The sequence below is a fragment of the Corvus kubaryi genome, unplaced genomic scaffold, assembly GCF_017639235.1.
Source record: "Corvus kubaryi isolate FWS band 111438036 unplaced genomic scaffold, C.kubaryi_AGA036_p1.0 132, whole genome shotgun sequence".
Classification (NCBI taxonomy): Eukaryota; Metazoa; Chordata; class Aves; order Passeriformes; family Corvidae; genus Corvus; species Corvus kubaryi.
In genome coordinates, this window is record NW_024580666.1 from 3,130,764 (window position 1) to 3,156,765 (window position 26,002).

Genomic DNA, 26,002 nt, shown 5'->3' on the forward strand with positions numbered 1-26,002 from the left:
GGCGGCGCTGTATCGCGGAGCGGGCCGCGGGCAGCGGCAGCGGGAGGCGGGCGCCAGCTCCTCCTTCTCCTCTTCCTCCCCTTCCTCCTTCGGCCCCGGGGTGGGCTTGCCCGCGGCAGCCGGGGTGTGGGGCCGTGCCGTGCCGTGCCGTCCCCCGTGTGCGATGGACTGGCAGGTGCTGACCAGGGAGCTCTCCCTCTATCTGGAGAGCCAGGTCCGCGTGGGGTTCCTCGGCTCCGGCGTGGGCTTGTCCCTGGTGCTGGGTTTCGGCGTCGCCTACGCCTGCTACTACCTCAACAGCATCGCCAAGGTGAGCGGGAGGGCGGCGGGGCGGGCTGGCTCCGCAGGTGTCCCGCCGATGGGGACAGTCCCGAAGGTCACCGCGACCCACCGCCCGTAGGCGAGGGGATCGCACCTGGAATGGCTGGGGGGGCAGGGCTCTGCAGCCGCCTTGTCCTCTCTCATCCCTTGTCCGTCCCCCTGGAGGTGCGGCTCAGGGGTCCCGGCCGGCCGACAGCCCGCTCGAGCCCCACTCGGGCCCGGCAGCGCAGCCTCCCCCGCCCGCCGGGGCTGCGTCTTCCGCGGGGGCCGCGGTGACCCCCGGAGGCCACTGGCCTGCGGTGAGGGAGGGCTCCCCTGGTCGTCCCCGGTCTGGGAGGGGAAGGGGCTCTGGCCTCGGCAGTCCCCAAAATGCAGTTATACCAGTTGGAGAGCTTGGCTGGGTGCCATGGTTTGGAAAGGGAGGTTAGGAGACCGTCCTCCACAGTACCAACCCGACCTACTTGGTTTAATAGCAGGGCAGGTGATAAAGTAGTTTTGCTGTCCTTGTGTCCCTGTCGGTACCATCCTAAGTACCTCTGAAGGCACAATGGCAGTGTTTTGGGGGCTGGAGCACTCTTGGGTACTCCTTGTCAGCAGTGGTTTTAGAGATAAATTAGGCAGTCGCAAATTACTTGGATACGGTGAGCCTGATGCGATCTGAAGTGGCCCGTGGTAAGAGCGCCTCGTTGAATGCGTAATCAACTGAAATACGCATATCAAAAGGTTTTTGACTGTTGAGGACCTGAGTGTTGCCACAGTCCTTCAGAGAACCGCTGGGAACATAGACTTCCTCTTCATGGAGAAGAGGGTACTTGATTTTGATTTTGGTCAGAGGAGAAAAACGAAGGGAGGATGTGCCATTACAGCTGTTTATGTGGAATGGTTTCCCTCAAAGCATCTGTTATTGTCCTATTAATGCTTGCATGTTGGGGAGTCACTGTGACAGAGAGGTATAAGAAATATAGTTGCTAAAACATGCAGTGTTTGGTATACAGGGAGTTTTCCATGTTAATTGGTGTACAAATGGAAACTGTAAGCAAATTGTCTGCATGCAGAGTATTATTAGAGATGAGGAACCGATGCACTTGTGTAGTGTAGTAGAATGAGATGGGAGGAGAAGTGTCCTACCATGTTAAAAAAGGTACTACGGGTGCACGGCCAAAGTGCATGCACGGATTAAGTGCCATTTCTGTGTAGTCCAAGAAAACAGACTTGGAGAAATCTTTCTTGCCTACTTAATTTGTCTGTGAAGATAAAATGCTGGTAAAAGTAGAGCTAGATCAGTATGTTATTAGAAGTAGGTAAGGAATCCATTATGCTTAATGGGTTTCACTTTTCACTTGGGCATTTTGGCATTTTGTTTGGTTTTCATTTACTTATCTCTGTACCATGAAAGGTAAAAGCATTGCAAATGATTATATGAAATAAACTAGTTCACTGAGAGAGGATTTAAATAAGCTTTCATTTCTTTCTTTCTTTGTTTTTTAGTTTGTTTTATAAGAATGCCCATGTCTGATTGTAGTCTCTTTTCCTAGAAACCCCAGCTGGTGGCAAGCAATGACCGTTTCTGCCGCTTTCTCGAGGAATATTGCCCCGTTGTGACAGAAACTTACTATCCCACGATTTGGTGCTGGGAAGGTCGGGTACAGACGCTCCTGCGTCCCTTTATCACATCTAGACCCCAAGTACAGTACAGGAAGTAAGTGCCTTTATTCTGGAAAGTGATTGATTTGATACCCAGCTGTTCCCTTATTCTGACTGTGTCACACCCACTGTCATTGCTCAACTTTGTGCCTGGTTTATTTTTGTTGCTTTATGCCCACCTTTATGACTTTGTCCACAGACTTGGAACCGTCTTCATCATGGATTCAATATGAAGTAGGTTTGAAAGGTCAGTGTTCCCAAATGGCCCTATTTTAGCTCAGAGAGTTTTGCAGCACTGAAATATGGGTGACAATATAGGAAGTGATGTAGTTATATATGTTCACAGGATTACACAGTGGGTGAGGTCATAAAAGATCTCTGGAGGTCACCTAGTCCAACTCCCCCGCTCAAGCAGGGTCACCCAGAGCCAGTTGCCCCAGATCATGTCCAAATGGCTTTTGGATTTCCATAAGGATGGTGACTGCACAATACACCTGGACAAATTGTGCCAGTGCTCGGTCACTCTCACATTGAAAATGTGTTTTCTTACATACAGAGGGAACCTCCTGTGTTTCAGGTTGGGCCCATTGCCTCTCTTTCTGTCAATGGGCACCACTTAAAGGAGCCCGGCTCCATCCTCTTTGCAGCCTCCCTTCAGGTATGTAAACACATTGCTAAGTTCCCCCTTGGCCTTTTCTTCTTCAGGCTGAGCAGTCCCAGCTGTGCCAGCCTTTTCTCATAGGAGATAGGCTCCAGTTTGTTTGTCATCTTTGTGGCCCTTTGCTGGATTCTCTCCAATATGTCCAGGTCTTCCTTGGACTGGGGAGCCCAGAGCTGGACTCAGGACTACAGGTGTGGCCACACCAGTGCTCCATAGAGGGGCAGGATCATCTCGCTTGATCTGCTGGCTACACTCCTCCTAAGCCTCCACAGCCTCCAGACTCTTGGCCTTCTTTCCTGCAAGAGCGCATTACTGGCTCATGTTCAACATGGTGTCCACCAGGACCCTCGGGTCCTTTTCTGCCAAGCTGTTTTCCAGATGGTCAGCCTCTACTGGTACATGGGCTTGTTCCTTCCCAGGCACAGGACTTTGCACTTCTGCTCATTGATCTTCCTGAAGTTCCTGTCAGCCCATTTCTGCAGCCTGTTGAGGTCCCTCTGGATGGCAGCACAATTACTTGGCGTATCAAATGTTCCGGTGTTCAAATGCCATAGTTTTGCCAAGGTCATGCAGTCACTGTGTCTGTCCATTAAACCAACATGTCCTACCTTAACTGTAGCATGGCCACATTCAGCCTTGTTTTGAATATACAGAACTTCTGGGATTTTCAGAGTAACTTTTACCTGTGGAGTTTGTGTTGTGTTTTTTCATGCTGAAATTCTAAGACGGGAAAAAACCCCTTGTATTTATTGTTTGTCCTCAGCTGATCTCTTTCACACAGAAATGAGACTTAGTCTGGCAAATGAGGCATTTGGCACAAGACCTAAGGAGAAGGACTTTTATGCGCCGGAACCTGGATGCAACACAAGTTGTTTCAGCTCTGCTTGCATGGTAGAATAGACTTAGCATTTAGCAGCTTCCCTTAGTTTTAGTAACTAGGAAACATTTCAGTGGTATGGCCATGTCCACTTTTTCTAGTCCTTGTACACTTTTATTTCAAGGGTTTTGAGAGAAGAAACATAGTTCCATGGGGCAGTGCTTATTTTGTACCATTTGAGATTGTGTTGGCAGTACTCACTAGCATTGCATTTACTTCCCATTACGGAAAAAGGGCAAAGCTGAGCTAATGAGTCCAACGAGGGTGGTCACCCTTAAAATCTGGAGTAGTCACTACCAAGAATTTCAAAAGAAAAATCAAATGCAAGGTAGGCTTGCATTCTGGTAGTTTCTAGACCAACTCTCTCAAACCATTCAAATACATATTTGTTAGCTTTTATCGACATGTTTGCCTATCTCTTCTCCATTTGGATAACTACTTCACTAAATTGTGAAAGTAAAGTAGCACTTTAACTGTTCAAATTTCCCAGAAGTGGGAAGATGTCGTACATTTCTAAAAAAAAGAATGAAACTTTTTTGTCATTGTTTAATGCATACTTAGCTTATTGAAATATTATAATATTTGTTGCATTGTTAAGATATATTCTGTAAGAATGCATTCTAGCTCAGTTTGTAAAGATCTGGGGTGAAAGATGCAGTAGTGTGTGTCTGTGTTCTGCATGTTTAAAACATAACAATCCATTATACACTCTGCTTCTTTGGATGAAGAGGAAAAAAAAAAGTGATAAATGTTTATTGCATTACCCAGTGTGCTATCAAAAGATTCTCAGATGATTCAAAGGAAATCTGCAGTACACAAAAATGCCTGTATAAAACACAAGGCAGTGCCAAAAATCACATTAGTTACAAGCTTCCAGTACATCAGCAGCAATTTATGAAAGGCCGTGTCTTCATTTACTGTGAATGGGAATTACTCCGCAAATTGACTGTTCTAACTCTTGTCAGCTGTAGGTGTGACTCTTTCTGAATGCAGACATGCCTAGTCAGGTGGCACTTTGTGAGTATTAAAACATACTGAGAAATGCAGAATTCATACCTGGTAATTTGTAGACTGCAAGCACTCTCAATAGCGTGTATTTTTCAATTTAATCAGTGTTGTATTAAAATGTACCTTTCAGTGAGCTCATTAAAACAGCAGATGGAGGACAGATTTCGTTGGATTGGTTTGATAATAATGACAGCTCATATTATCCGGATGCCAGCACAAGACCCACTGTCCTGTTATTGCCTGGCCTGACAGGAACAAGCAAGGAATCCTACATTCTTCATATGATCCATCAAAGTGAAACACTGGGATACAGGTACTGTTGTATTTCATTGCTATTCATTTTGCTGCTTCTGGTAGGATCCATATCAGTATCTTTATGTATCAGATGCTTTCCTAAGGCAAACGAGATCTGAATACAGTAGTTTGTGTAAGAAAGTGTTATTAGTAATAATAATCATAATGGAATTATATAACAGGCAGTACATTTGGAAGGGCTGTTTTAATACCTACAGATGTACCCCAGAGCTTGCAGGGAAAGCCAGATAAGTCTGCATAGGGCTTTGCTGCTGCTTCTTAAGTTATTTTATCAGTATTTGTGTTAACCTTTACACTTTCTAGAGAAAGCGTTTGTATTCAGCTCCAAGTCGTGTGGATGGGTTGCTGGCAGTAGGCCTTGGAGGAGGTCAGCTTCTGAATGCCAAAATTGCTTGATTCAGCAGCCTCAGATTCCTGGGTGCAGAAAGGAGAGCTAGCCTTCTTTTACTGGTGGTGTTTAAGGGGGTCTGTCACCTCTTCATTGTCACTGTGTAATTTAGTTTCATTCTTAAGGCTTCTGGTCAGTTGGGTAACATAAGTGGATTATTCGATGAGTAGACTCCTTTATGTAACCATATTGCTGCTGCTGCACATTAAAATAAATTGTCATTGTTCCAGGATCTCTATTTGGAATATTATGTTTTGTCTTTGCAGATTGGCTTCCGGTACTGACTCTAATAAGTTCTTCAAATATGGATATATTAGCTTTTATCTACATGTTTGGCTATCTCCTCTCTACTTGGATAACTACTTTACTAATTTATGGAAGTAAAGCAGCACTTTAACAAAGTACTTTTTAAATCACTTTAAAATTTACCAATAAGAAATATCAGAGGAAAGCCCTGAAATCAACAACGTGTTACTATTAATTTTTAAAGTATTCCTGAAAGTAATATCTGCATTTGGTCACCTAAGAGAAGAAGGTAGAACGTTAAAAAGGGGAGCTTTAGGTCAGATTTCAAGAAAATGCTATAATTTTGTTTTTAAATAGCAACATTTGAGAAAAATACCAAATAAGTATTCTTTCATGCCTTTAACCCATCTAACTATGTATATTATTTTAAAAAATTATTTCAGTGAGATGGTAGAAGAGTAATAGAAAAGTAGTATTTATTAAGAAAGTATTGATTCTTAAATCATGGTAATACTGCTAGAAGATTCAGAGACTCCCACCAACAGAGAGAGACCAGAAACTTCTGCTGTACCAGACAAAAAAAACCCACATTCCCAAGAACCTGCAAATTAGATCCAGCTGTCATTATAATTTTGACTTGGCTCATTTCTTCCAATTTAATAGAATTATGTAGCTTTGGGGGATGTCTACACACGGATCTCTGACGTTCTTTTTTCAGAGCACAGCTTTAGGCTCAGCCCTTCACTGGCAGAGCTCGTGGCAGAGTGCAGGCAGGGCATGTCTGTACCATCTTCAGCTAAACCTTGGGGCTCTCACCCTGCAGTCTGACCTCAACAAATCACGGAGCTCAGACAGTCCACTGACATCAGTGAACTCCATTTTGGTATAAAGCTTGTTCCACACTGTCAGCCTCTAGGATCTGTAGGTCTGTAAATATTTATGTGCTGAGCTTATTCATAGAAGTGGCTCACATTTCTTCATGCATTTTCATTTTTTGGTGTATTTATCTCTTTTGGTGAATTTAACAATGTGTACAATTGAATTTACTGTCTCAATTTTTAGATGCGTGGTTTTTAACAATCGGGGAATTGCTGGCGAGGAGCTTTTGGTAAGGATGACTTCTAAGATAAACATCTCTCACTTATAAGTGGTAATTATGAAATCATTTGTGCCTGTTTGTACAGTTGGATTAAATGAGAGAAACTCAGAGCATGGGTTGAAAATGCAGAGAAGAGAATTCAGCCATCTGGTAGATCGATCATGTGCCAATATTAATTTTTTTATTTTGAAACCCTAGAGGGTCAGCTGGTCAACACATGATTTTTTCTGAACATTTCAGTTTAGGAAATTATTCAATTATTAATATCTGTAACATTAAAATGAACAATCCTTACACTTTTCTGTCCAAAAATACTGCAGTATCTAAAATGTGCAAATCTCTGTTCAGTCAATGCAATTTTCTCCCATTGATTTAACATACATATCCAAATACAATCCAGTGTAATTTTTTCCCAGTTTAAAATGTATTTTTGATATGGTTAAAAAGGTGTGACATTAAAATTGATCCATACTGCATGCTAGTGAATTAATGAACTAGATTTATATGGGTGGCTGTATCCTAAAAGTTAAATGTGTTCTTGTATTTTTCTCAACAATTCTGACACAAACTCAGCTACAGAGGACATTTTTTTGGGACAGACATATCATGTTAGCTTAGCAATAACTGGCCATTCCTCAGAAGAAAAAATCTTGAAGCTAAATGTTTTCTGCAGCTAGGGACAAGGCATGATGAAATATTGCTGAATAAGCTTTGTTTTTTCATATGTGTTTTGTTGACAGTTCTGCAGCTGGAATGAATGTGCATAATACTCAGTATTGTTTTGCATTTTTTTAATCCCCTGGTTTCAAACTTTAAAAAGCTCAGAATGTTTTCCCATAATCAGATAAAGCATTTCAATGCAAATATTGCCATGTTAAGAGTAGTTTTCTGCATACTTTTGGAGATGGATCTACAAAGCAGTTTTGTGACACACAAAGTCCTTATTGATGAATTTCTGAATCATTAAGAGAAAAGATCCCTTGTTTGGATACATTGTGTGTATTTTACTGTAATCGGATTTACATCTTTAAGCTTTATAAGTTCTTGTGGTGCAGCAAACTAGCTGAAATTACCACATTTTCTGCAAAGAGGTTTCAACATTTTAGTATAAAATCCCTAGTTAATGAGTCTGAAGCATAGTTAGGCACCACAGTAGAAATTAGTTATGTAAGCAGTTCTTTTTCTAGTCACTTTAAAGACAGATTCAGATTTACAATGCATAATAGTTATTTAAAGAATACTGTTCCCATTGATTATTGAAAGTTATTGTGAATTATTGCTATGGAATAATCAAATATTATATTGACCACAGCCAATGTGAGCCAAGACGGTGTTTTAAAAGATCTTCATACAAAGCGCAGATAGCTAAATGTTAAACTGTCCAGAATTAACTGAATTTAAAATGCAAGATAAATCTCTAGCTATATAAACTTTAATCAAATACACTTAGAATGCATTAGATCCTAGCTACCAAAAATAATTATTTTTCCTTGTAAAGTTGACAATTTAATTAAAATAAAACACATTCACAATGTTTATAATTAATAAGATGTAAAACAATGAAGAGTGATTCATGCAGATGTGAACTGGAAATGCAACATAAATGGAAATTAAAAATGTCTTCAGTTTTAATTATCTAGATTTAGCTTTTCTTTCCATTTCTTAATCTTTGGCGTCAACATTTCAATATTCTTGTTAAATGTATTTTAACTAATTAGTTTAATGTAATTAAATTTGTTAAAATCACCCACAAATTGCCAGGCAGTTTAACTGAAAGCAATTTAAGAAAAAACACCCTTGAAATCCGTCATTGCTTCAGGCAACAGATAAGTTCCATTAACTCACAGTTATGTATTTTTATATTTAGTTTTAATGTTTTACTGAATTTTGGCAGTTCAGTCAGTACCTGTAGTTAAGTCCAAGTCACTAACATGTTAGTAGCAACTCTAAAGTTAAAAACTTTATTTTGCTGTAGATGAGATCTGGACAACACCATTAGAAAAAAACCTTACATTACTGTGATTCTTACGGTGCCTAGATGGACTTGTCTCCCTCATACTGCTCCAGATAGTCCCTCAGGTTGGATTATGTGACCTATTCCAGGTGTCTCTGCAGGGGAGGCTCAAAAGCTGTGCCTATCCTTCAATAGCAGGGAAGTGGTTAACCGAATCTTACCCAAGGGGTTACTCAATCTGATGCCAGTGGAAGTCATTCCAAGCCTCGATTCAGGATTTAAAGAGACACCAGTGATGGATAAAGAAGGGCTAATATATGTTTCGTTGCTTTAGTTAATAGAATACTAAATTAGGTAAATGACACTGGGGAATTTATTTATCTGTTTATTTTGTTTTGTTGTATGTAGAATCTAAATATGGGTTAGTTTTCAAATGCTGGCTGACAGAACTTGAAATCTAATGCTTTCTTTTGCATTTGAATGTGGGTGAATATAGTAACATTGTTGTTTTAACTTCATTTTCTGTAAATCACAGCCTTTATAATATGTTTCTATTTCCTTGGGGTATTTTAAAAATAATCAGTGTCTATCTAGTTCTGATCTAGTTCTGTCTAGTTTAGCACATTGTTCTCTGTTCAGATTGAATGACCTGGAGGTTGCAGATACTGAAGATACCTGTCACCTCTTTTATTTTGTAATGATAACAAGTATAACTCCTTCCTTCACCTCCTTGTGAAACACTCTGGATTTATATTTGCCATTTAGTGAAGCTTCACAATAAATGCTAAATTTATCTTCTTATATAATGATCCACTGTTCAGTTTGCTTTGTCCTTAAAGGATAATACAAAAGCTTATGATGGCATTTTTTCCCTCTTGACTCCTTACAGACACCAAGGACTTACTGTGCAGCTAACACAGAGGATTTAGAGGCTGTTATTCATTATGTGCACAGCTTGCACCCCTCAGCTCCATTCATGGCAGCAGGTGTTTCTATGGGCGGGTAAGGTTGTGTAACACAAGTCTCAGCTTAACTGTGGTCATAAAATAAGACTGATGTAGCCTGATTGTAAATTATTACTCTGGAATACTTGCATTACTAACTGAGCTGCAAGCAAGCTGGGTTTCTCTCCAAGAGTTAATATGAAGAAGACTTTTAGAAACTTCATATCTTGGAGGCTATTTCGTCTGTGTCAGGGAAGGTAGAAATTGGCTAACATTTAAAAATTGTGGGGGGAGGTAGAGGAAGACAGGAAACTGTGACAGGCAGATGGACAGCCAAACAGGTAGGCAATACGGTCTTTGGAAAGTATGGAGGCTGCCTTTGGAACAGAGGGATATAAAATAGAATCTTGAGCTAATACACCATGTTTCATAGCAACCTCTGGCAATAACAAGATTTGTCTTCACTCTGTTTGCGTTCTGCAGTGTGTGGGTAGGTTAGGCTGGAAGAGGTGTGGGTATCTGCTCTGTCTGGCTCAGAAGCAAGAAGTAGTATTGTTGCTCAAACCAGTATGGGTTGGTACAGCATGTGGTATTAAGACTTGCTGTGTCCTGGCTTCTCTCCAGAAAGCACAGCTAGAACAGACAATGATAGCACAGTTTCTTAGGAAAAAAAATCACTGTTAGAAGCTAGCAGAAATGTTCCAGCAGCCTCTCTAACAAAAATCGTAGCAGAGGAGAATTTTCCTTAGAAATACTGCAGACACAGTGGTAAATTCCTGAGACTTCCCTTTTCTCTGATAAATTGGGCCGGGGGGGGGCAGATATAGCCCATATATATTGATATTAATATATATTACTATATATTGACATTAATCTATCAGTGACATGTAGAAGCTTTGAGATAAATATATATTTGTTCAAGCAATAGAGTTATTGATAATGAAATAAATAATTAACTTTGAAGCTTTTCAAATCAGGCCAGTCCTTTTCCATTCATGTTGCTGCAGCCTTTCAAAAGTGATAGACAGTTGTCTGATGATGACATTGGCTGCCTCCTTCTGGAGCTTTGGTGCACTTCACCTGGTCCCACTGTCATGTCTGTGCCCAGTTTGCATAACTGGGCCCTAATTTGGACCCTAATTTGATCTTCTGCTGCCATTGTCCCAAACTCTGCCACTAGGCAAAGGGACTGGGTAGGCCTGAGAACAGACCTCAGCAGTAAAGACAGGGAAGACTGGTAGCCTCTGCTTTTTTGCAAATCTTTAGTCACTAGGTTCCCTGTTCTGTTGAAGAGTGGTTCCAAGAGGGAAAAAGGCTGGTCGGCCTAACTTCAGTTCTTTGGGAAGATCCTCTGGGAGCTATTTCCAGGCATATGGGGAATAAGAAGGTGACTGTTTTCATCAAGGGCAAAACATACCAAGGTGATCTGATTGCCTTCTATGATGAGATGACTGACTTCACTGATGAGGGGAAAGAAGAGGATGTTGTTTGTTCTGAGGATGTTGTTTGTTCTGAGTCTTTCTTCGTACTAAAAGACTTAGAGAAGCCTTTCTTGCTGCAGAAACCTTTCTCTTGTTGTCCTGTACATCCCTTGCTTGTTCCAGCTCCAGCTGAACCTCAGTTTTCCTAACTGCATCCCTGCATTCTTGGGCAATGACTGTTTCTCCCAGGCAGACCACCCCTCGTCTATCTTAAGGATACTTCCTCCTTGAAATTGCTCAGAAGGGTTTTTTTTCTCCATGTGATCTTCTGCCTCTCTTGCTCAACTTCCTGCATATCAGAATGTATCACACATGTGCTTTATGTTTGGTTATCCTTAAAGTCAAACAGGTCTCCCAGACCCCTTTGCTCATCAGGGCCATCTCATGTGGCATCCTGCAAACCAGATCCCTAAGCAAATGAAAGCCAACTCTCCAGAGTTGTAATTCTGCTGCTTACCTTACCCACTTACTTTTGACCTTAAAAATCCACCACTGAATAATCTCAGTGGCCAAGACTGTTCTGCATCTTCTCGTACCTGACGGGTTCTTCCTTACATATGAATAGCAGACCCATAGAATATTTTTCCTATTTAGGTCCTTGATTGTGTATCAAAATATTGTCCTCTACTCTCCAGAAATCTGGCCTGCTTGTGCCTTGCTGCAGCAGTTGATGCCAGGATGGCTACAATTCCCTGTGCCTGGCAATTATGAAGGGCTGAAGGTGTGGTAGAAGCTGGCAAATCTGTGACTGGTACAAAAGGCCAGATCAGCCCTTAGTGTCATTTCTGTCCTTGGCTTAACCTAGTTATGGTATCCAAAATACTGGCAAAGTCTGTTAGTATGGCACAGGGAATCTGTGTTGTGTTCCTAGCTTATATCTCACCAGCACCGCTGGGCAATTTTAGGCAAGGTGTTCCACCTTCCCCCTCCAATATGTTTTTAAAATCCTGAACCAAAACCAGAAAGCATATGCTTAATTGTACAGAAAACCAGAATAGTCTCTAATCATCTACATGAGAACTGTTTCCACACTTCAAAATTAATTGGAGCACCGCATGTTTAAAATTTAGCAGGAGCAAAGATGTCACAAGGGACATACTGCAAAAATCATCCACTTGTCTTAATCTTACAGGAGTTTTTATCATCTGTTGCTTTTCAGAATTTTCTGAATAGCCAGATAATCTTTATAAGACATATTTGCCCCAGTTAAGAATTAAAATAGTAGAACAGGTGGTCTTTCATTTACATTTACATGTCTGTGATGTGAATGTCTATCTTCAGTAGGTATTATTTTGGAAGGGACTTTATTTTGTAGCATCAAGATTCCTAAGCCTTCTCTCTACTACATACACTCTGTGAATTCTGTTAGAGAAGTGCTTCTTCTATTACTGCAATTTTTTTTTGGTTGGTTTATTGGACTGCTGTTCTATGATCTGGTAGGTAGTGCAGAGGGATAAAGTCTCTGTGGTAGCAGGCTGGCTCATAATGCCTTTGCTAAAGGTTGCTGTCTCCTGAAGTACAATAGACGAAGCCAAGATACAGTGTGGCAATCCAGGGAGTTATATTAACATTACTAATTAATTGTAGTGTTTTGTGTTAAAGACTTGGTATTAAAATGCTCTTTGTAAACTTTGAGGTCTCAGGCAGTAAAGTAAGACTTAGAGCTTTTCTGGCAGTATTTTTATTTTACTCTATTCCTGCTATTTTATTTTTTCTACATTTGAAGGGTAGATGCTTGTGAACTCCCCCTTTTTGCAACTCAAGTATACATTAGCAGTAGAGACTATAAGCTGCAATTGGTCAGAAAGACCATTTATTTGGGTCACAAGTTTGTTTCTGTAGTTTTATTCATTATCCAAGACTTCATTCTTCACATACTTCGTGTTAAAGAACAGCTGTGTTCTTTCATGTGTGTGAGGTGAGGTAATGGCACTACCTTAATCTCAGAAGACTTCATAGTGAGGCAGGTGTGCCAGGGGCAGCTTGCATTTGTCAGGCACGCTGATCAGATTTATCACATCAGGAAGACCAAGAGCTTGTAAGACGGTAAAAGTTACTAACACTTGGGAATACCTGTTCCATGAGTAAGAATCACTTGACTTTTCCCTCCCTTTAGTGATCTAAGTAAGACTAGTACATCTCTGTTTCTAAATGCACTCCTACTCACACCCTACACAGCACACCCTGTTCGTCTCTGATAGTAGAGAGAGCAAGTAAACTTCATGAGTCATATGTTGATTATGTGACTATCTTCTAGGTGTACTAGGCACAACTGTCGGACTCATATGAGAAACTACTGAAAAACAGACAAAAACATGGCTGACTGTTCTATTTACTCTAAATTGAAGCAAACAGTTTGATAGTATATATGTTTCTGTTTTTCATTTGTAGCATGCTTCTTTTAAATTACCTGGGCAAAACTGGCAGAGACACTCCTTTAATGGCAGCTGCAATTTTCTCTGCGGGTTGGAATGTTTTTGAATCTGTAGAATCTCTGGAGAAGCCACTAAACTGGCTTCTTTTCAACTATTACTTGACCACTTGTCTACAATCCTCTATCAGCAGGTGAGTTGCCTTCAGAACTATTTAGCAGGTGGAAGGATGTTAACATGAGATCCACAGCAGGTATAAAAATATTGGCAAAATTAATGCTGTAACAACTCTAGTTGTTCTTTGTGAATTATTTGGTAAGTTTTGAAATCAAAGGGGTCTTTTCAAGAAAGTTTGTCATCAATATGACTTTATCCGCTGCTCAAGGACTCGCAACAAGCCCAATGTTCTGTATTTATGGATGAAGTAAATGGATTTTTAAAACTTTTAGACTTGCACATACTGACTTTGAGTAGATTTCTATATATAATAATTGTTTTAAGTTGGTGTTGACTGCAAAAGCACGGAAAAGCCTAGCTCATCCTTGACTTTATAAAACCAGACTGTATTTTGTATTCCCAAATATTAAGTTCTTTTATGTTTGGCATCTTTCTCGTGGCTTATACAGATTTTTACCATATTTCTGGATGTGCCAACATATAGATGAACAATTATTCTGTTCTCGGATTCCAGACAGATTTTTAATATGACAGAAAATTAAAAGCAAGCATGTTAGACAGTTACTTCTATAAATGTATCTGTAAAGCAGAGAACTTCTGTGTTTGTTTACACAACAAAAAAACAAGCCCTGATTTTTCTATCCTTCTTTATAGGCATCGACAAATGTTGGAGAAATTATTTGATATGGATCTTGTGATGAAGGTATGTGAAAATGTTACATCTGCTTGAGCTGGATGCTGTTTTCCAAATGCTGACATAGTTCCCTATTTGAATTCTGTACTTCAGGCTAGAACTGTTAGAGAATTTGATAAACAGTTCACTTCAGTCATGTTTGGCTACCGTTCAATTGATGATTACTATGAAGATGCTAGCCCATGTCGCAAGCTGAAGTCAGTAGGAATTCCAGTGTTATGTCTAAACTCTGTGGATGATGTTTTCTCACCAGCTCATGGTAAGTTTAGGCTTTTTAAAATGTATTTGTCTGTATATGCAGTCATTAAGACAAACTACATAGGTTTGAGAATAAACTCAGACCTACGTGTAGAAGTGTATTTAAATGTTACTTGCTGTAGGATCAAAATTCCATGGAGGGATCAGTCTTGCAATTAAGTTTAAGACACATATAAAGCAGATGACGATGGAGAGATTTGATTAATACAGAAGTATTAAAAGAATGCAGAAGTATATGGGGTGGCCTCATTAGGGATTAGTGGAGTCTTTACAGTCAAAAGAAAGAAATACGCACATTTAGGGTATGAGTTACCTCACTGTAAGGAAGATACCAGATGTAGTGCCCTCTCAGAAGCACCTGTTTCTGTTCACCAAGTATGAAGAGAACCCACAAAAAAAGGAACTTGGATTCAGATGTTTGGATATAGACATTCAGAATTCAAACTGGAAACAAGTAGGGTTTTTTACTGCCATTCTTTAAGGCCCTACAAAGAATGTTTGGGAGTTGCTTATGTTTGAGATGATTTGAAATCCTGATCTGTTGATCTCAGTGCCACCTCCAGTGCCTGTAAATTAAAAGTAAGAAAAAATCAAAGTTAGATTAGTTACATCTAATCATGTAGGCCAAAACCTAGGGCAGGGGAAGAGATACACACAAGGTGAGCTCTTAGAAGGAGGAACGTTGAAATCAATAAGGAGCAGCAGTATCAGCTAAGTAACAGGCTGAAAATTCTGTTTTCCATTCTCTTTCTGTTTCATGCTAAACACATGATCATTATGAACATTTTGCTTTTCCTCTGAAGATCAAAACCCTGTTGCTAACTATCCTGAAAATATATGCTTGTTCCTGTGGTCTGTGTTTTCATTATAGTTTCTGAGAAGAGAAGGAGAACAAAAGCTAATGTAGAGGAAAACCACTAAAATGAACAGCTGGTTGAGGCAACAGTCTTCAGCAGTGAGCACCTGACACCTTTAAAAATGAAGTTTATACAACTGATTTATTTTAGGGAAGTTTTCTTCTGCCACCACAAGTGAAGTGAGATGCTTGCAGAATGAGTCATGAAACCAAAGTGAACAGGCAAACAGATTAGAACAACAAGCAGAAATTAAAGAATTGGAAGAGACTTTGTGTGTACAGTTTATCTGTGTGCAGATGTACAACACATACAGAAACATGCACACACATTACTATTTATAGTTCAAAGATCAGTTAGAGACAAATGTGACATGAAAAGGGCTGCTCCAGTAGAGTGCACTAGAAAAAGACAGTCTGATTTCTTCCTCTCTGGAACAAAAAGCATCCTGTGCTTTGCATGGACAATGTAAAGAGATGACAGACACCTAATATGAGGGGAAAAAATGGTCACTCTAGATTAGCCAAACTACCTATCCCCTACACTGGCCAAAACAGAGGCTTATAAAAGAAATAATGTCTGAGTAAACACAGCAATATTATTCTAGAATACTGTATTAACCTTTAAAAAATTTGCAGTTCAAAGACTTTCTGAAACTGAGCTAATCCCTTTGTATTTACTAGCTTCTGTGGGACTTTTTTTTCCTTGAAATTGGACCCTGGACATGACTTTTCTCATAGAACTGTAGGGAGGTCATCTGCTGTGCCATGTTTCTTTCACAGTAGCTGAGACAGGGAACAATGGCTTCACCTCTTTGTTTAGCACTAGCTTAACCACTTAGTTTGTGGTTTCTGCTCTAAAGTTAAGTAATAACTGTGGCAGGGTCTACCTAGTTAGCATAGTGACAACAGCAGTAAACCAGTCAGTGTGCCTCACTCCCTGAAAGATTCGTTAACCTTTTCCAGCCTATTATGACTGGAACTGGGACATTTTTTAGCTAGATGAAAGCTAGTGCAGATACTCCATCCTCTTTTTACCTCCAGCTCTCAAGAGCCAGCCATTGATCTGACCCTATGACATTCAATCTGAACACAAGAAAACATTTTTTTTTACTGTGAGAGTGGTCAAATGCTGGCATAGTTTGTGTGGTCTCCATCTACTGAGATACTCACAATGTTACTGGACACAGCCCTGGAAGACCTGCTGTTGGTAACCCTGCTATTGCTGGACTAGATTATGTCAAGAGGTCTCTTACAGCCTCAGCAGTACTGTGATATGTTGTTTGAGTACTCAAAAGATTGAGTCCCCTAGAGTACAGCTGTAGCAAATCTCTCCATCCTTGAAGCTGTTTTTAAAAAGTAACACAACTCTTTGTGAACAGTGGGATGGTTAGTTGTGTAAAATTAGGTATCAAAACTATTGTGACGATGCCTTAGAAGTCTTGAAGTGTATAGGGGGGCGAGGTAGAGCACCAGTACTTCTGAAACAAGAAGTGCTAAGTCTGTTGTAATGACTGTCAATTGTCTCTTGAAATTCTGACCCTAACCAGCCTTTCTCCATTAAGATATTTGGGTGGTTAGGCATTCATTTATTCCTTGTTCACAGAGTTAATGCTGTTAGTTGTAAACCCTTGTACTTGTGGAGACAAGTTTACCTCAGAAAGGGCAACCAGGACAATGTTGATTTACAGCTAACAGCACAACTCTGTTACATCTGTCTGTCCTTGGCTCCTTTTTCATTTGTGCTGTGCACCCTCATTAGGAATGGTTGTGCTGGCAGGAGACACAGCACCCCAACTCGCAGCCTGGGATTTATGTCTGCTGCCATTAGTTACTGGAGTTCATTCATCTTCACATTTCTGCAAGCTGTTTTATGTTAGCAAACATAAAGGGCTGGTGTTACTCTTGGAGGTGACTTTATTCTGGCAACTGGCTTGGTTTTCTTGACTTAAAAATGTGTGGACACATGGAAGCCTGTGGCAACCAAGCAGTTTCCACCCACAACTGTATAATGGATTCAAAGCCACAAAATTCATACTCATCCAAACCCCAGCCTTTTATTGGCTTTGGGGACTGGTTATTTCATGCCTCACCTCTCCCAGTAATACCTACCAGCTTTTAAGCTACCTTCCAATTCTGTTGTAGATAGCTGTAGTTTCCAAGAGCTGGGAAACCAGCCTAGAAAACTCACCAGGGAGAGAGCTATGCCAGAATTCCTTTGTGTTTAAATAGTTTCCATAAAGCCAGGCACATCTATCTTCCAGTAACAGAGCTTGAGGGATGCAAAACCAAGTCTGCTTTGTCACTACACAATGAGGACCTAAAGAGACACTTCCCTTAAAAAGTGCAGATGCTGCCTCAGTTGCTTGTTGCCACCTGATCATTTCTTCTTACGTGCTTTTTGGTATGCTTTGTATTTCCCAGAAGTTATTTTTAAATATATTGTGAAAATGTGCCATTTGATCTCAATCCAGTATTAGGAAGAAGCAATCAATTTGCAGTCCTTCCTTAATGTTGCTGTTTAAAGTTCACAGAGCTTGGCAGCTGATGTATCTGTAGTTTAATTCTGGAATGCAATTCTCATATTGCATAATACTGACTAATGAAAACAAATGCTTTCTTCATTGCATGACACTTCTCTCACCATAACTAATTTAAACAAGCCACTGCTTCAGGAAATACGTAATAAAACCAAGTCAAGTCCTTGTATTTTTTAAATGTAAAAAATAAATCAGGAAAATGGGGTGTTAGCATTCATTATCACTGCCACATTTAACTTTTCATCAGAAGTGGCATATTTCTCTGAAGAGACTTTAAGCAGGGTATTAGGCATCTGACTTAAATTTCACTATACTAATGCTTAGCTAATTGCTGCTGGTGAGCATTGTGCCCGAGCTGGAAGCCTGCCCTTGGAGCTAGGTACCATGCCAGGTCCTTCCTGATCCACTGTGACAAATAAGTGCGTGTCTGAAGCTCAGTTATATATATTGTATTGAACTCTCTGAAGCTTTTCTGTCCCCCTGAATCCAAACTTCGAGTAATTGCTCTTAGGTGTTATTTTGCATCCTGTTATGTAAACAGCACAGTTGAATGAAGTTGTCAGGAGAGACCAAATGGCCAAAGAATAGCCAGACAGATAACAATTAGGTTAAAAGTTTAGGGAACAGAGAGAACTCAAGCAAACAATGGAATGTCTGACAGCAGTGACTTATCTGTTTTTTTCTTTTGCTTTTTAAAAAAAGAATAACTTCTTTTTGGCAAAGAATGTACAACAAATTGGTTTTGAATGAAGTAATTCTGCATACAAGTATTTACATTGTAGTTCTGTGATCACAAATCACAGGTCTGTGCTTGCTGGATCAAACAGCAGTACAGATTTGGTCAATAAAAACTGAACTAGAAGGTTACATGTGGACAAAAATGAACGGTGGTATCTTTTGGCATGCCATCCTATCTCCTAGAATACATCACATCCGGTGCTCCATTCATTTGTCCTTTACATTGTAAAATTTGTTCTGTTGCATTGTGGTTTTATTTATTGGATGGCTAACAGTCCCTAGAAACAGCCTTGAGAAAAGTACCACACCACCGCCAAGCATCATTTGCATTTTGGCACTGAGGAGCAACACAACATATTCAATTCTCTTCCAAGAACCTGCAGAGCAAGAAACTCTGCTGGGGAGGAGTTACATGGACAAATAGGGGGAAATTCAGGATGGGGAAGATGACATTTGTAAAGACCTGCATGTGGCTTGCACCTTACCAGGTGTGGAAAATAACCAGCATCCTAGTGCAGGACTGGTAAGCTTCTAGGAAAGAGCCACTGTAGCTGTTCAGAGGCAGGCAGCACATGGCACCCACTACAGTATTTCCAGCCAGTTTGGGAATGAATGACCACCAGCAAATTGATTTGGGAGCTATGATTACACTGGCAACCTCTGAATGACAGGTATGCAGAGGTCACAGGGACATTGGCCTGTAAGGGCTTCCCCAGCTAGGTTAACACAGTAGAGGAGACATTTATTATGATCTCCCTTTTAATCCCCCAGCAAAGCAGTTTCTTACAGGAAAGAACATTCTCCCTACACATTCGCACTAGTCTGCTGAAGTGAATGACTGTCATGTTTTTGCACGTTTTAGCTAGTGAAGAGGTATGTTCAGGCCAGTTAGCAGCTGATCCCGAATCGGTTAGGATTGATGGAGTTCTCATGCCTGTCTCTGATTCTTGGAGGTCAAATCTGTCTCTCCTCACATATTCTTCCCCATACTCTTGCACAGGAGCCTATTTATTAGTCCCCTCAGACAGAGGGGACTAAAAAATGACCAGGCAGACAGCTGCAGAATGGGTGTGGAAAGTGTGATTCATTGCCTGAAGCAGGCATGGGGTTTGTGTCTGATCTCCACTTCTCTCTTGGGATTCTGTTTGACATGGATCACAGGCTACTGGGGGGAAGAGGAACAGATCGCTTGGTACAGATAAGTAGCAAATTCCTATGCAGTCGGCAGAAGCTGACATGAATTGCAGCCACTCTCTGTACATGGCAATGTGTTCATCCACAGAATCCAAGAGAGGCAGATCAGAGACTGCTGAGCAGATTAACTCAGGCAAAACTCCAGACAAGCGCTTGCTGAGTCTGAAAATGATGCATGTGTTGGATTGCAAGAAATAACACATTGTTTTCTGCATCTCGTGTTCTCAGTGTGTGCTATTCCTCAGTCTAGGCTTCTACATCATTGACTTCTTAGTCTGGCCTCAGTACTGCTTTAAAAGGCCCAGATCCCACATACAGTATTTTCAAATTTCCAACTGAACAAAGGAAAAGCCAAGGACTTCTTGCAGAGACTGTTAGAAGCACGGTTACTTCCTCCTAGTAAAGAATCAGAATCACTTAGTAAATGCTGGAAGCTATAAACTACTTAGATGCATGCAATTTTGAAAGGAGGGAAAGTGTGGAAGAAATGGATAGCACTGAGTAGCAAAGAACCTCCTATATTCGGCAAGAGAATCCCCATTGCCCTCTGGAGCTCAGTCTTTGCTCCCCCAGGGCATGGTCAGGTACCTCATGTTACAGGCAGGGAGCTTGTCACACACCTTCACAAAAGACACTAGCCCAGCTATGCAGGCGTTGGTCTTGCTTCCGTGCTGAGGCCCTGGAGTGGAACAGAGCATGTCGTTCAGGCACGGCTGGTAGGGACCTCTGAGGCACAGACTGCTCCCCTGGCTCCACAGGTCCAGTGCTTCTGCCCTGATCTATTTTAAGTTGCACAGCTGTTCGCCACAGTCATTACACTCAAGTTCTCCTGTGACTTGCTCTGGCTGGGGGTCATTTTTTGGCTAAGCAAAGAGCTACTCCGTGCTCTTACTATGGTTGCTGAAAATGAAGGCAAACCGGCATCTCAAGGACACAGCTATGAGTCTGCCAGCATCCAAGTGAAAGTAAGGAGCACATCTCTCTGAAGAAGGTAGTAATATGCAGAGATAGGGACTATTCAAGGATAATGACCTTTGACATAGCAAATGTATAAAGGGGTAAAGGAACAGACTCCTAGAAATTGGAATGAGTGGAAGGTGTCTCTGAAGGAAGTGCAGTTAGAAAGGGATGTGAACAACTGAAGTCCCCCAAAACTGAACCTGATTCAAAAATACTTTAAAGTAAATGAGGAAGTAATATAACTCTTGTGAATGACTTGCTGCTTTGTGTTGTAGGGACAATGCATTTTTAGTTGAGCAGTGTATGACTTAAAATCAGCTTTATTGTCATAACGTTTTTTAGGTAACACAGTGAAACTACTACTACTCCTTTCTTTCGGGACAAAGTATTTTTCTTTTGCTGTTGCTTTTTCTGTCAATCCTGAATAATCAAAAATCTGTATGATTTTTTTTCCCATTTCATAAAGTTTCTCACTTGAAAACTGGAACTTTGAAAGGCATTCTTTACTGAAATAATGTATTGAGATTTCTGCTTGTTCAGAAGTATACCTGGCATACCTAAAACTCCAGAGGAACTTGATTAAATAACTTAATTTTTATGGATCTGTAGTGTTTGCACTCTTGATAAAAAGCTGCACTGCTGTGTCAACCAGTTCAAATGATAACAGGGTCATCCCATCGCACCAAGTACCCTTTGTAAAGTCATATGCTTCCTCTGTGTCAGTCTATGCTAACTGACCTCTATTTTCCTTCACAAAGGGAACTGCCCAGGTGGTGGAATTGATTAAGCCACACATCTATGCAGTCAAAATAAGAGGCACTGAAGCCTGCCTCCTGCCTGTTTCCAGATCAGTGCATATCTCAAGTGTCATTCACTGATGCCTTTAAGCTAATTGTAGGCTGTTGCTGAAATGGCCCCCTCACTGAAGGCTCCATCTGACTGTGGCTGCCACTATTCATATGTTGGCATTAACATGGGGAACTGGGTTAGGGCGCTAATCAGATCAGGAAAACTAACCCAGCAAAAGAAAAATCCTTGTACTATCCAGTCTAATAATCTACATTCTAAAATAATTTCTAGCAGTCACTATTCAGTAGAGAACCACTAATCTCCTGGGTGGCACAGAACAGATTTCTTCGTCCTTGTAGAGTTATTTCCCCCTTCCTCTTTCTCTGTTTACCTTGTGTCTTAGATTATGAGCTCCTCAGGGCAAGAACCATCTCTCCCAGTGTGTTTGTATGGTGTGTCTAAACATGCAGGTGTAAATGTATGGCAGATCAGATAAAATGATAATCTTTTCTGTTATCTGATAGGATATCTTACTGACCAAATCTTAACCCTGACATTAAAGGTTCTGTGCTTGGAGTCTCGTACAATTGCAATTGAGGTCCCAGTTCCTCAGCTTTCCTAAAGGTGAATATTGCAGTAACAGTACAGGGTTGACTGTCCTTTTACTTACACTATTTATAGCAAATCCTAAGTATGCATTAACATGGGTGCTGTTCCATCAGTGTGACTGAAAGAAAGATGAAGCTGAAATTTTTACAGCAGCCACGGGAAAAAAAAAAAAATCACACAGGTAAGGTGAGTTAATGATGAAGAGAAAAATGGCTTTTAATACAGCTGTAGTTCCAAACCCTGTAAGACATTTAAGGATCTATTAATGTTGTTCCTATTTATTCATATATAATATGAGGAATGTTTATGAGAAATTACTCAATGGCTGGCATTTCATAGAAGCTTAAGGACTTAAAACGTTTTTCCACCCCTTTTAGCTATACCAGTAGAAACTGCCAAACAAAATGCAAACGTTGCTTTGGTTCTGACTTCATGCGGAGGCCATATCGGTTTTCTGGAAGGAATATGGCCAAGGAAGTGCACTTACATGGACAGAGTCTTCAAGCAGTTTGTGCAAGCTGTGTTTGAGCATGGAAATAAAATCTTTAGCATGTAGCTTTGGACCACTATTATAGCACAGTGGCACATTCTGACAAGGGCAGTTAAGCTTAGGGCACAGATTTTAACTCCTGTAAGCCAGCAAATGGATAAAGTCCATTACTACATGCAAAAATATTTTTGCCTAAGATTTTGTAGCAAGAAACTAAATATTATGTTGTCACTTTTATATTTATTTTTAATATGCCTTACTAAGAATGACCTTAAATGAAACAGTGTTCTGCATACATCAAATTGCACTTAACCAAAACTATCAAGTAGAGAGATTATAATTCCTCAGGATTTTAATTTAAACCAGTATGTATTTAGGAGACTTTATTTAGATGGCTTTTACTATTAGAATGGCAACACACAAAATAGCTTATATATTATCCTGTCACATATAGTACCAGTTGGCCCATTCCTCAGGGCACTGACGGTGAAAATCTTAAAATATGGAAACAAAAGGAGGGATCAAATAAAAGTACTGATTCTTCAAATAAGTCAAAAATTCAGCATGTTATTCCATAGCATTAGATTGATACCTGCTTTTGCTGTTCTGCCCTGAGAGTATCCAGATTTAGGGCTGGTTATTGTTTTTTAAACTATGTCAATGCCATACTTGTCTTACATGGTTATTTTTTAAAGAGCTAATTTACAGTGTTTACATATAACCAAAAGATTCCTTTAAAACAGTACTGTAATAACTTATGTAATTAAAAGACATTTTGCATTTTAGAGTTTATGTAAAACTGGGTGTTGTCACATAAGTAACACATACTTCATATAAATGGTAAACTCGGTGATTGAACCGGCTATGTTTATATTACCTTGCAAGAACATTTCAGCTTTAAAGAATAAATATTAGAGCATCAGGAAATTATTATATAATCTGCTTTAAACAAACAAAAAAAAAAACCAACAAATTCAAACCTTTTATCTCTGCTATTGTTTTGTATCATTTCTGAGAAGAATGGAACAAATTGTTTAAAGAAAGTTGGGATGGAGGTCAGAGCTGTGCCTCTGGTTTTTATATTTGATCATTTGTCAGCATTTTGGCAGTAGGTTGTCAAATCACTGAAGCCACTGCAAACCAACTTCTGCCCTAGCGGCTTACGAGTTGTGAGGGTGGCCAAGGCATCGCTGTTCTCCTGAGCCCTGACACAGAGTGACAGCCAGCGCGGGCCTTTGAGGAGAAAGGACACTTGGACAGAATATCTTTTGAAACTGTTGGGAAGCCCTAATTTAGGGCATACTGAAATTTAAAACAGGCCCTTAAGCAGCATCTGTGGAGCTCCTACCTTTTGCTGATCACTGATTTGGGCCTAGCTGAATAAGAAGTCAGGAAAGATGCCTCTGCATTTTTATTTTTATCTTTGAGCGGGGTCAGTACAAGAAGAAAATGCAGCTAAAAAAAGCAAGTCAGGTCTTTTGTCTCAAGCAGTACGTGAACACTCCCCTTGCAAAGCATGTTTCCTAGTAACAGCAAAGGAAGAACAAAAATACTTTTTGTCTTTAGAAAAAGAAATTGGGACATGATATACGAAAGCAGTTTTGTAAGGTGGACGGTTGAATTAAGAAAATTAAAAAGTTCTTTCAAGTTTTGACTTTTCAAACAGTCACTTGCCCAAATAATGAACTCTAACTTATTTTTTCTCTGATAAGAAAAATTAGAAAAGTGACTTGCAAAAGGAAAATGAAATTTTGTGCATGCTACTACAATACAGAAAATCAGCATATTAGTAGGGTGCCTTATTTATTCTTGTATTCATTTCCAGGTTTTATGGTCATGCAAAAACAATGAGCAATAAACTGTATTTAGTGTTATATTTGTAAAATTGTTTAGGTGCAGTACTGTTCAAAACTCAGCATCAAGTATTAATAAAGATAAAACCACTTATATTAAATCACACCTTACTGTTTAAATAAAGTAATTAATGGCAGAATTTCTCTCTCTCTGCACGGTCTTACTTAATTTAGATCCAATACCTATACAAATCTCCATGGGACTTTTATCTTTAAAGCTACATTAAGCAAAAATCAGTAAAGTTGGGGTTTCCACCCCCCTCCACCCCCCCAAATGTACAGTGTTTTTCCTTAGACCCCATCAGGGAAAATACATTGTTCAAACCATAGTGTGCAAGGTGGTAACAATCAAATTTTAATATGGATATCTTCAAGCTTTCCCAGTCAGATCTTCTGAAACAAAAAACACAGACACTTACCTCAGATCTTACAGGGTACACACAATCTAGAAACAAGTGCCATAAACATTTTTGCTGTGCAATAACTTTGTACCTCACACAGTTTCACAAGTAAGCCAAAGTCCACAATGTGCCCTCTATTCAAAACACTGTGAATTCACAGGGTCTTTATTTGGCTTTTCATGTGATCTGAGTATCCAGGCATCAACAGGGATATGTAATGCTGATGATGGAAGAAAGTTGTTAGTTATCAATGTACTCATTACTGGAAAGATGAAATAGAATGAAAATGAAATTCCAAGCCACAAGGGCTGCAGACACCTACCTCTTAAAGAAAACTTTCTTCCTAGTTCAGAATCCCATAGTAGCTGAAGTCAGCAGGGTCCTCTAGAGACTGTCTAGTTCAGCCCTCCTGCCCAAAACAGGAGATACCACATACATGCTCCAGAACATCCACCTCTTCTCACTTTGCCCTTGGCATCAATGCATGGTACAGTTCTTTTTATCTGTGAGACCTTCAGTCACCCAAGAGTCATTCGTGATCTCAGCTGTCTAAGCACCAGATCAAAAAGACCAAGATTTTAAGGTGTCATTTATTATGTCCACTCCTGGCAAAAAAAAAGGACTTGGAAAAACTGAAAATTTCCAATATACAATATGGTTCTTTGAATACAGAGAAACTAACCCATACTATACATTTCACACTGAACAGATGAATTAATGCTCTTTTTGGAAACCATGACATGTAACAGCACCATTTAAAATACTTAGAAAGGGCTGTGGAGGACAGTCTATAACTCCACAGGAGCTGGTATCAAGAAAACGCCAATGAAGCAGTGGTGACTCCAGGCAGGTCGGCATGGTCTGTCAGTGTGACACTGAGTGTCACACTTTAGATCCCAACATGCTGACTGTTGCAGAGTGCAGTCCCTCCAAGGCCTAGACTCACCATTACAGAGATTGGAAAAGGGCTCTACATTCAAGAATTACTCCCCAGATGTGGTTCAGGAAGCTTCTCCTCCTCTGTGCTGCAACTTGGAATTTCTAGCTGAAATCTAATAGTCAACTGTTTGAGCCCTTCAAGTCAACAGAATAGAGCAGCTTACTTTATCTCAGCAGTTCCCAAGTGTTTAAGACAA

The 26,002-nt window shown here is 40.2% G+C and overlaps 1 protein-coding gene across 2 annotated transcripts; it reads left to right on the forward strand.

The window, feature by feature from the left end:
* The first annotated feature begins 3 nt into the window (after window positions 1-3).
* ABHD3 (abhydrolase domain containing 3, phospholipase) lies at window positions 4-24,605 on the forward strand. Of its 2 annotated transcripts, none has more exons than XM_042030009.1 (9): window positions 4-310; window positions 1,857-2,020; window positions 4,642-4,824; window positions 6,523-6,568; window positions 9,403-9,515; window positions 13,330-13,503; window positions 14,142-14,190; window positions 14,275-14,440; window positions 15,311-22,582. In XM_042030009.1, exons 1-9 carry the CDS (start codon window positions 164-166, stop codon window positions 15,358-15,360), a joined length of 1,092 nt encoding a protein of 363 aa, XP_041885943.1. In that variant the 5' UTR covers window positions 4-163; the 3' UTR covers window positions 15,361-22,582. The 2 variants fall into 2 exon arrangements, with proteins under 2 accessions (XP_041885943.1, XP_041885933.1); XM_042029999.1 differs by having other exon boundaries at window positions 19-310; window positions 22,500-24,605.
* The last annotated feature ends 1,397 nt before the right edge of the window (window positions 24,606-26,002 follow it).

Bases quoted from the DNA above. Each gene is read 5' to 3' on its own strand.
- ABHD3 (XM_042029999.1), top strand. From the start codon at position 164: ATGGACTGGCAGGTGCTGACCAGGGAGCTCTCCCTCTATCTGGAGAGC. The intron at 4,825-6,522 runs GTACTGTTGTAT...CTCAATTTTTAG, and splicing joins AGTGAAACACTGGGATACAG to ATGCGTGGTTTTTAACAATC. The intron at 13,504-14,141 runs GTGAGTTGCCTT...CCTTCTTTATAG, and splicing joins CTACAATCCTCTATCAGCAG to GCATCGACAAATGTTGGAGA.